Genomic DNA, 12,446 nt, shown 5'->3' with positions numbered 1-12,446 from the left:
AATTTCACTTATTCAAGCGGATGTACATACACACGTTCCATCTATTTAAGTAAATTTGCTTATCATATTCACTTAATCAAATATGTTGAGCACATAGCATTATATAATCACCAACATACTTGGATGAGCTTATCACAACATAAACTTTTTTTTAACTTATAGTCATCTCTTTTCATACATGAACACATCCATATCACAAATTTTATACTTACCTTTCCAAATTCCAACATAACGTGAGCATATTTCATTTATCTCAATATCATTTTAGCATTATCGAAAATAGCTCGATTGAAAATCATCTCTGTCTTAACAAAGCAATTTCGTTAGAGCCGGAGATATCACATCATCAAGAGTAATAACGTGGCATGTATAGCTAGGCTCACATATGCTACGTTTGGTCCGAGAACCGACTAAACCGTAGCTCTGATACCACTAAATGTAACACCCCTTACCCGTATCCAACACCGGAATAGGGTACGAGGGATTACCAAAACACATACACTTGTAAACGTATTTAACCGAGTTATAAAATTTCATCAAAATTAAAACTTTCAAAATAATTAACATGTTTCTATAACTTTTCACAATATATCCTCAAAATATTATAATCACAATAATTAGGGCCTGCGAGACCCGATACATACTCATGCAATTTAATGCTTCATTTCCATTTCATTCAATTCGCAATTTCTCATGCTCATAATTTAAATCATATCACTAGCAATTTCCATTTAATTCACGTACAATTCAATGACATCAAGTTCAAAACTAATACGTATTTACCATTTAACTCAATGTTTATTGATTATACCATTCAATAGCACATTTATGAAATTCTCAATTTTTGCAATGAAAATATCACTTTAGTTTGAATAACAACATCGTCCTGATATAAATACACTACCACTTATCCATTTACTTTAATTCTTTTGGGCCCATTTGTCACTTACCATCCTTAATCAAATTAGGGAACGGTCACGGAAAATTGAGTACTTCACTTTCACTTTGCCATAGTATAACTATGGTCTTACATATGATCACTTATCACTTGTCCCTGATCAGATAAGTGTAGCTAGGCTACCACTTATCACTTTGTCACTTGATCAGATAAGTGTAGCTAAGGCTACCACTTATCACTTTGTCACTTGATCAGATAAGTATAGCACTTATCACTTTTCACTTGATCGATAAGTATAGCACTTATCACTTTCTCACTTGATCGATAAGTGTAGCTAAAGCTACCACTTATCACTTTATCTCTTGATCGATAAGTGTAGCACTTATCACTTTTCACTTGATCGATAAATGTAGCTAATGCTACCACTTATCACTTTATCACTTGATCAGAAGTACTCAAATCCGGCGTTCCGCTCAATTTGATCATTTATTCATATATCAGGCTTACCAACATGTGTTAATTCATAAACCATTCATGACATTATTTCATGCCACATCATATATTGAATATACCATACACACATACTATGAAACTTTCTTTTCACACATGCCATGACCAATAATGCACAAATATAAGTATAATTCATATTTCATCGTTTATCAATTAAAATCAAGCATATGACCAATTATACATAAATCATTCATATATTTCTCAATTTTCCTCCTCCTCCTCTCCATTCCACATCCTTAATGTGTATAACACACTTAAACAACATTAACCATAATTTCAATATTCACTAACATATATATTCAAAGCTGTTTATCCGAGTCAGAGTCACTAAATTATTTTTATCTGGAGCTACAGAGCTCCAAATTAAGATCCGTTAATTTTCCCTGAAACTAGACTCACATATCTTCATACCATAAAATTTTCAGAATTTTTGGTTCAGCCAAATAGTACAGTTTATTCTTTAAAGTTTCCCCTGTTTCGCTGTCTGACAGTTCCGACCACTCTTCACTAAAAATTAATTATCTCATTGTACAGAATTTGGATGATGTTTTAGCTTGTTTCTTCTAAAATAGACTCATTAAGGATTCTAAAAATATAAACTATAACTCATAATCATTTTGTACAATTTTAATGATTTTCCAAAGTCAGAACAGGGAACCTGAATTCATTCTGACCTTGTCTCACAAAATCTATTATATCTCATGATTTACAATTCCATTGCTCACATCGTTTCTTTTATAAGAAACTAGACTCAATAAGATTTAGTTTCATATTTTATTCATCCTCTAATTCAATCTCTACAATTTTTGGTGATTTTTTAAAGTTACACTACTGCTGCTGTCCAAAACTGCTTTAGTGCAAAATGTTGATTTCCATTTTGCCCCAAATTTCACAGTTTATACAATTCGGTCCTTTCTCAATTAACCCCTCAATTAATCTAATTTTCTCATTTAATACTTTACCTAGACATTATAAGCTGTTACACAACTATTGGAATTCAGAATTTCCACATATAACTCTATCTTCAAACTCTTTTACTATTAGGTCCCAAACATTCACTTTCTATTCAATTCTTTCAATAAAATCAGCATATGAACAATTTAAAGCTCTAATTTCATGATAAATCATCATATAGTTCCAGCACATATTCATATCAACTTTCAACTTCTTTCATAAAATCAAAAACTAATGAATTTAACAAGTGGGCCTAGTTGTAAAAGTCATAAAAATACAAAAATTTCAAGAAATAGTCAAGAATTGAACTTACTTGTAATAAAATATGAAGAACCAGCTTGAAGAAGCCCTTCCATGGTGTTTTAGCTGATGAGAATTCAGAAAATGAAGAGAAATCTAGATAATTCCACTTTGGTCCTAACTTTATTAAGCAAATTTTGCAATATTCCAATTTTACCCTTAATTCTCTTTACTTTCTGCTGATTTCATGCCCCTCCGTCCAGCCCAAATAGGCCTTGGGTCTATTTTCCTTTTAAGCCCTCTTCCTTTTATCATTTAAGCTATTTAATCATTTCCTATAATTTTGCATTTGTTACAATTTAGTCCTTTTGTTCAATTAATTATCGGAACTTTAAAATTTCTTAACGAAACTTTAATACTAACTTTTAACACTCCATAAATATTTATAAAAATATTTATGGCTCGGTTTAAAATCCCGAGGTCTTGATACCTCATTTCGATTCTAATTATTTTAATATTTATTTCTAGTGCACTATTCACTATTTCAAAATTTTCCTAACTTCACATTTAACTTATACTTACTAAATTAATAATATTTTCTACCCATTTGTCGAATTTAGTGATCTCGAATCACCGTTCCGACACCTCTGAAAATTCAAGCCATTACATTTTTTTTTCGTCGGATTTGTGGTCCCGAAACCACTGTTCCGACTAGGCCTAAAATCGGGCTATTACAGCTTCCGCATCTAGTTTTGTTCTTGATGATTTGACATAACAGATCCTGATTTATTAAGTTTTGTATCTAAAAGTTTTATGGTTCTAACATGAAGATCATAATTTGAGAATGTTTAATACAATTTAACTCTTTTTATTTTTATTTTTTATATATCTAATCAAAATTCATTTTTGACTCTAAGTTTTATTCTTTATCTTAAATAAGTAAATAGATAAAGAGTTCGAATAACAATTTTCGGTGCACTCCATTTGCTTGCTAGTATCATATGGTAGGGCTAGAAATTGAAACAAGAAATCAACAATGAATAAAGTTGTGTCCATCTCATATACAATTGTGAACTAGACTTGTTCATGTGCTAAGTTATTTGTCTAAATTCGGAGGCCTACTAAAAATTTGGGAGGGTGTAGACAAAAATATTAGACTAAAAAAATTAAGCTCATTTAAAATATGGGGCAGACTTGGAGTTGAACATTCAAGGCTCCGGCTCGGCCCGACCCGACCCATTTTTAAGTTTATAATACTTTATATTATATTATAGTATTTTTATATATTATGTAATTTACAACACATTAAAAAAACATATACTAAATTTATAATACCACTCTAATGTAAACGTTAAAATAATGTTAAGATTAATATATAAAAATTTTCAATAAATAAAAAATGTAGAAAATTATTAAATATTAAAATATAATAAATATTTTTTAAAAAAAATAACATGGGCAGACCTAAAATGGGCTTGGATTAATCTTTTACAAATATAGGCGGGTTTGGGCAAAATTTTAAACTAATATTTAAGACCAGACCGGATTTGAGCAAATATAAAATATATTAATATCATACTTAGACCCAGTCCAACTCAGCCCATGAGGACATCTACTGTCAACGAGTTTTGTTAGGCTCGCCTTGATCCAAATTGTGCTGGGTAAGAAAACTTTATCCTTACATATTAAATTTTAATTATAAAAATATATAAATATTGTTGACACCATTTTTTGGATGAAAAACGGGGTCGACTTGGATAAAAATGAAAATGGGAGTCGCCACCAATCTTTTTTGATGAAGTGTGATCGGGTCACCTCGAAAAGTGGTTGTTTTAATAAACGATTTAATTTTTATTAAAACAACGATTTTGGTCTACGAAATTCAAAAAAAATGGGTTCGGGAGTCGGTTACGCACGAGGAAGGATTAGCACCCTCGATACGCCCAAAATTGGTACCTAGTTGATTACTTAATGTCTTGGTGTCGAAAATTGAGAACTTTAAAGAATTTAAAAATACGATCCTTCTTTATGTATGTTATTTTAAAATTACTCGAATAAATCAAAATGGAAAATACCTCCTCATCTCGAAGTAACAAGATGTCACATCCAGTAAGTTAGGACACGACACCTCGTATTTTGAGGGTAAGTTTGCATTTCACTTTTTTTTATTTAAACCTCATTTATTTCAATTTTAAAAGGATATCCTGCTATTTAGAATCAACGAGAAAAATCGAGGCTCAGTAAGTTAGAGCACGATTTCTTGAATTTTCTAAATACGGAATAGTGCCTTTATTTTTTGACATTTTGTGTGTTTGGAAATTTAAAAGGATATTTTGCTATTTGGGTTTAACAAGAAAATCAAGACCCAATAAGTTAGAGTACAATTTCTCGAATCTCCAAAATGCAAAATATTGCCTTATCTTGAAATGTGTTACGAATTTGAGTAAAAGAACAATGAAATAAAAACGTTTAATTCATTATGCTTTTAATAGAATCATTTAACACACAAAAGGAATCATACATGGCTATACAACATACATTTAAATAACCGTGGCATAATATGCATAAAAATACAAATATTTTGATATTTAAGAGTTCTAATGTTAACATGCATGAATAATAATACAAATAATCATATAACAACAACAATAATAACAATAATAATAAAGATAACACTAAAGAATCTAAAAGTTAAAAATATTTGAAAATTGGCACATAACTAGATAATGAAATGATAGTAATAACAATACACAAATATTAAAATGAATAATAAATAACACAAATAATGGTGTAAGTTTGACTTAAAATTGAAAATGAGCAAATACAAAAAAACATTAATTGAATTTTTTATGAAACTATTTTTTAAAAATAAATGGAAATAATAAAAGAACAATAAACAAACAAAATAATAAAAGGAAATAATAAAAACAAGTCAGGGACCGAATTGAAATCAGGTCAAAAATCGGAGTTCAAATTGCAAATAAATAAAACAGGCTGCTAGGGGGCTTAAATGAAGCACGCGCAAAGTGCGAAGGACTGATCGGGCAATATGCCCACGTCTCTGGCGCAAAGATTTATCTTGCAGACTAAATCGAAAAATGCAAAGAAATTTATGGGCCAAAATGTAAAATAGACGAGGGCCGAATTGCATTAAGGCGCAAAAGCGGAGGGGCTGAACATGCAAATAGCCCCTCCATGCAAAAGCACGCGGATCCTCAGCGCCACCGGGTCGGGTCTTCGGGTCAAACATCAAAACGACGCCGTTTTGGCCACTGATGCTAAGGCCCAAAACGACGCCGTTTTATATCCAATATAAATACTAAAAAAAACAAAAAAAAGAACAGTTTAACCCTACTTTTCTAAAAAAAAAAGAGGGCTTTCAGACTCTCTCTCTCGCAGCCCTCCAATCCGGCCAATAGTGCTTGCTGTCGAAGCCGCCGGTGCCAGCCAGTAGCAGCAATGTAGGACGCCCAAAGTTCGTCGCCTTTCGGTGATTCCAAAGGTACACCTCTTTTTCTTATTTTATTTTTGTGTTAAAAAACAAAACATAATAAAATAAAAAATAAAAAAACAATCGAGTCTGTCTTCTTTCTTTATTTCGTTTTTTAAATATAAAAAATAACAATGAAAATAAAGAAAAGGAAAGATTGAAATAAAAACTAGGAAATCCCTTAGTTTTTGCTTTTTTTTATTTCTTAGTGTTCGTAAAAAGGAAGAAGAAGATTACAAGGAAGAGATTTTCGCTTTTATAGCCGATCTACACAACTTTTAATTTCTATTTCTTTGTCTTTTGCTATTTGTTTCTTCATTGTTGCGTGCCTTTTGCATTCAATTTTTGCGGTGTCGAGCATGCAGAGGAAAGGCGACTAGGAGCGGCGTAGCTGTGCATGGCAGAGGAGGCGAAACAGCGTTGGGCTGGAGCCTGGCATGCAACATGATGGAGGCTTGGGGCTAGGGTTTGGTCTTCTTGAATGGGGTTAATTTTTGGGCTAGGGTTTCTTAATTTGGGCTGTTGGGTATTTTGGGCCACTGTTTATTTTGGACTGTGTGTTTTTTTTGCTGGTATTGGGCTTTAGTGTTTTGGGCCCCGGGCAAAATGGCTCTTACAAATATAAATATTATATTATATTTTTAATATTGTATTATTTTGACGGTAAATTAAGTGTGAGTCCAACTTAAAAGTTTTTTCGCTGCCCATCAGACTTGAACCTTAAACACCTCTAATAATATCAACATGTTGTCTTCTTGCTAACTATCATGTTGGTTTTCCAAACCATTTCTACAGTACTATAAAAACCAATGAATTTAATTATTAAATTTTTTAATGTTGCCAGAATTGAAAAATTAAGATATTGAAAACAGAAAACTTTTTTACCAATGCACCTCCCTCGTTTATAAGTCATATTATTGTTATTATTATTGGGTAAACTATAAAAATAGTCATTTTTATTTGCCTTAGATTACATTTTAGCCACTTACGTTACCGTTTTGTTACGAAGTCGTTACTCTGCCGTTAAGATCCGTTACCTCCCTAACGGCAATCCTACGTGGCAGTCCAAATGAGTTTTAAACCAACTGGGATGGGAATATATTTTTAATTAAATAAATTTAATTTAATTACACCTTAAACTGGAAAAAGAAAACCGTTCTCCTTTTTTCATTTTGACTTCCAAGTAGGGTTGCCGTTAGGGAGGTAACAGAGCTTAACGGCAGAGTGGCTACTTCGTAACAAAATGATGATAACGTAAGTGACTAAAACGTAGCATTTCAAATATAAATGACTAAAATGTAATCCGAGACAATAAAAATGACTATTTTTATAGTTTACCCATTATTATTTGGTCACATGGTTATTATATTCGTGTGAAAAAAATTTCTAATATTTGATTACACAAAATTAATATTTAATAGTTTACAATGTTTAATTAGTAAATATAAATAGTGATGAATTTGATGAAGACCAATTTAGTAGCCGTAAGTTACAGCATTTGTTATATGCATGCATTGACGTTCAAAATTGAGGGCTAACAAGCAGCCATAAATTACAGTCATGGGAGACAACGGAAGACAATACTCTCATCTATTGCTTCTAATCTTGACTATAATTGAGTGGTTGACCATATAAATGGGCATTCCATAATATACTGTTGCTCTCAATTTTCTCACACAATTTGGTGAAATACTCCAACAATCGTTTTCTTTTTTTCGTCTTAGCTTCCTCCTTTATGAATGAAAACAATCATGGTTTGGATTTCATTTCTATGGGTTGCAATTTTTTTTAATTTCATTTTTATTACACTATTATATATAATAATAAGATAAATAAACAATTCATTATTTCTTCTTTTCAATTTTTAATTGATGAAATTTGAAAATTCAACCTCTTACGACTTAATACAAAACTATGTACTTTTTTACGGTAATCCATTCAAAAAAATTAAATCAACTCAAAATAATCATTTTGAGTGATTTATTTTAAATATGTTTTATAATTTATAATAAAAAGTAAATGATTAAATTGTTTCAATGAAAAAAACGTGGAAAATGATAAGTAGATGATGAAGAAATTCTTTTATGGACCCTTCTCACCACATCATTTATAGTCTCTTTCCAATTATTTATCGACATTTCAACAATTTTTTCCATGTCATTGCCATATAATTTTAGTAATTTTTTTATCCCGAACCCGAAATCAAACCATGTTCCTCGAACTTGAACCCCGAACCCCAAACTCGGGGTCAATTTTGGATTTGAGGTTTGGGATTCAGGATCAAGGTTCGGGGGTTCAAGGTAAGAGTTTAGGGTTCAGGGTTCAAGGTAAACAATTTACCAAAATTATGTGTCAATAACATAGAAAAAAAATTACTAAAATGTCATTAAACAATTGAAAAGAGACCATAGATGATGTAGTGGGAATGATCCATAAAATAATTTATTATTCAGAGGCGAACCTAGGGGGCTGACAGAGGCCCCGCCCTCCCCCCTAAAATGGAAAATTTCTATTTAGACTCTTTAAAAAATTTTAAAATTTTAAATTAGTAAAGGTAAAATTGCACTTTGGCCTCCCTAAAATTATAAAAATTTGATTTAATCCTTTAAAAATTATAAAGATATAGACTATAAAAAATTAAAATTTCATTTCCCCCCCTAAAAAATTGTTCTGGCTTCACCCCTATTCTTATTGTCAATGACATGAAAAAATTTACTGAAATATCATTAACTAATCGGAAAAGGACCATAAATAATGTGGTGGAAAGGATCCATAAAATAATTTCACGTTGATAATGAGCTTCTCGTGCATTAATGTATAACTTTTACATTTATCTTTACTTTATTTTATTTTTTAACATTATTGTTTAAATACTTTATCTTTAAAAATTTAAAACTTACATTTATCAAACAATTTAATCATATAGATTTTATAATTTAAATTCAGTATCTAAATTTTAAATTTACCAATAATACCAAAGTACGAATTTATTTTTGGGACCAAAGCACGCCCCGGTTTTGCTTGGTTAATGTTTTTATCTTCATGTGAAAAATATTCTAATATTGAGTACATAAATTAATAATTAATTTTTTGCAATATATGTTTTAGAGTCGTCATGATTTTGATATATGCTTTGAATGGTTTAAAATATACATTCGAATTATATATCAACACACTCCACCAGTGCACGCCCCTGGTTTAGGGATTGTTATATCTTTGTTTTCAATTTTTTTAATCGATGAAATTTGAATCTTGGATAACCTTCAACTTGTGTTGAGAATTAGTAAACAAGACTCGTCGTGATTTTGATGGATGCATTAGGAAATGCTATAAATAGACGTAAATCTCTACGTAAAGAGAAACCATGTTAATTTACAAGCTCATTTAGTCTAAGAAAACATTTCCTTAGAGCATAGATAAAAAAAAAAAATTAAGAACATGGGTGTCAATGCTAAAATTGAGGTCCCAGTCATTGAGTTCTGTTCATCGGATTTAGAGCGAGGAACTGATGGGTGGCGCCATTTGTGCAAGAGGGTTCGAGAGGCTTGTGAAACTTATGGTTGTTTTGAGGTGGTGTACCAAAGGGTATCAAAAAAAGTCCGAGAGGAGATGTTCGGGTTGGTGAAAGAATTGGTCCAGGTCCCATTGGAGAGGAAACAAAAGAACGCTAGTCCCTTGCCTTACCATGGCTGGGTTGGACCATGCAGTCAAGTTTCTTTGTTGTATGAAGGCTTTGGACTTGGAGATGCCTCTAATTATGACTCTGTTAAAAGATTTGCTCAACTTATGTGGCCTGATGGTCACCCACGCTTTTGGTAATAATTCTTTTTTACATTTTCTAATAATTCGGATAATTTTCAATTTAAATTGAGTGCGTTCAAATTGTTGAGTTTTTATAGTTACATTGAGTAGGATGGAATTTGAATTCAAGTAAATCAAATTAAATTTTTTTATTCAAATTGATTTCAGTAATTTGTTGGAAGGTTTTTGAGGAATCTAGGGTTTTTTTTTTTAAATAATTACAGTAAGAATATGTGATGGGATTCTAATTTCATGTAAGTGTGACTACATGTGCTATTATGCATGTCAACTGTTTGATGTTTTATTACAGTGACACTGTACACACATTGGCGACACAAATGGAAGAGTTGAACAAGTTAATTTGGTTAATGATATTTGAAAGTTACGGATTAGGAGAGAAACTTGAGTCACTAATGATAAACTATAAAACATTGGTGCGGATGATGAAATACATGGCACCTCCACCAGGGGAGTATGAGAGTGGACTCTTTGCTCATACGGAAAAGCCAGTTAGCACAGTCATTTGTGAGGATCAGGTTTCAGGGCTAGAAATTGAGGTCAAGGACGGCCAATGGATCAAGTTATCTAATTTATCTCCTTCTTCTTTTGTCTTCGTGGTTGGAGATCCTCTCAAGGTACATTGATGTATATCGTTAATAACCAGTTTTTAATTTACTTTAAACTTAATTTGCATGATCTATATAAATAAAATATGAAAATGATATATATTTGTACTCAGGTTTTTTAAAATTGATTTAAAAAATAATTTTTATTTTACTATTTTATGAGAATAATTAGAAATTTTGAGATTTTCTTTAATATTTCCTTCAACCTTTAGTTGAAAAAAAAAGCCAAGGAAGTCAATTATTGTGAATTGTAAAAGAACTGACTTTCACAATCATTGACTTTGTTTGGAAATTGGCTTGTATTTTTTCTCGATAGAGCAAGTTTTTCTTTTCTAATTTACTATAACATAAAAAAATATAATGACATGTGATAATATTATTGGTTGACTTAATAATAAAATTTTACACGATAATTATGTTAAAATATTTAACCTTTCTGCATTCGTTACTATATAAATTTAAGGGTTAATATCCACTCAATTACTTTTCGTTCATTAGTACGTAATATAATGATTATCATCATTTAAATGTATATGATTCACATGTAGGATCTATTTATTAAATATGAAAATATACTTAAAATGGGTGATTAAGCATGCATTGGATATTAATAAATGAAAAATAATGAAATGGATCTTAACCGATAAATTTATATTAATGTATATAAATAGAACTTAAGCTAAACTGTTTTCCTAATGCTACCCTGGGTTTAGTTTTTTTTTTAATTCAGTGCTGGTAATAATTTGATATCAATTTTTTTACACCAAATTCAATAGGGATGAAACCAAAAAAAAAAAAATTAAGGGATTAAAATTAAATTAAAATATTAGAGTGCGGCAATGTGCATTTTTGCCATTGTATTACATTATAATTTCTTGCTTTTTGAAGAGACTTAAGAATATTTTACCATTGTTTCAAGGGGCAAGGCCATGTCGCCTAGCACTATATCCTCGACTCTCGAGCTCGGTTAAGTCTTAGATTCAAACATTGAATAACTCTCTTCTTGCTCTAGATTAAATTACTTAGGTTGAAAGTGAGCAATTACCATAAAATATTTATTCCTCTTGATTTTGAAAATTGAAGGCATGGAGTAATGGGAGATTGAAAGCGGTGAATCATAGAGTGATGATGAGCGGAGATAAAGATCGATATTCAATAGCCGCCTTCGCCATTCCAGGTGAGGGTACCATAATTAAGGCACCCAAAGAGCTTATAGATGAGCAACATCCTCAGCTTTACAAGGACTTTAATTTCATGGACTTCTTTCGTTTTGCCTTTTCCGACCGCGCAAAGAACATCGAATCCGGCCAACAACTCCACGCCTTTGCTTCTCTCTCACCACCAATTTCCGATTAAAAACATGCCCGCTTTGACAAGTTAAAGCCCGGTTTTCGCTCAAAATTGAAGTTACATATAATAAATTGAGTCCTTTACCATATTACTATAATCATGATTTTCGTTCTTGTACTGTATTACTATGTTATAATTTGCAATAATCGCGCAATTGTATCGTGTTAAATCTATCATGTATTGTTGTTTAAAAATTATAATAATGCGCGTCGATATCTTGACCTCGTTTGTAGAGTTTTTTTTAATATTTGTAGTAGATGAAATAATTATCCTTTAAATAAATAAATAATAAAGAGTTCGAATGACGATTTTACGGTTAAATTGATGATAAGGACCTGATTGATTTAGCACCAATAGTTTGTATAATTTAAACATTTTAAAATTTGGAAACCATTAGAATGAAGGTAATAGTTTAAGGGTGTTTGGTGCCTAATTAACTAATTTTTATTTTATTTTATTATACATTTAAATCAAAATTAATGTACAACGTAATAATTTTAAGACACTCTAACATAAATAGTACGACTAATAATTTTACAGTGTACTTCCTTTGCTTGCTAATATCATATTGTAGGGC

At 31.0% G+C, this 12,446-nt stretch overlaps 1 protein-coding gene across 1 annotated transcript; it reads left to right on the top strand.

Annotated features, from left to right (window-relative positions):
- Positions 1-9,469: 9,469 nt before the first annotated feature.
- Positions 9,470-12,095, top strand: LOC105781761 (probable 2-oxoglutarate-dependent dioxygenase AOP1). The gene is made up of 3 exons (XM_012606278.2): positions 9,470-9,907; positions 10,204-10,528; positions 11,603-12,095. Exons 1-3 carry the CDS (start codon positions 9,531-9,533, stop codon positions 11,873-11,875), a joined length of 975 nt encoding a protein of 324 aa, XP_012461732.1. The 5' UTR covers positions 9,470-9,530; the 3' UTR covers positions 11,876-12,095.
- Positions 12,096-12,446: the final 351 nt, after the last annotated feature.

This window comes from Gossypium raimondii, chromosome 13, assembly GCF_025698545.1.
Source record: "Gossypium raimondii isolate GPD5lz chromosome 13, ASM2569854v1, whole genome shotgun sequence".
Lineage (NCBI taxonomy): Eukaryota > Viridiplantae > Streptophyta > Magnoliopsida > Malvales > Malvaceae > Gossypium > Gossypium raimondii.
Note: the sequence above shows the minus strand (reverse complement) of the source record. Positions and strands in the feature narration are given on the sequence as shown.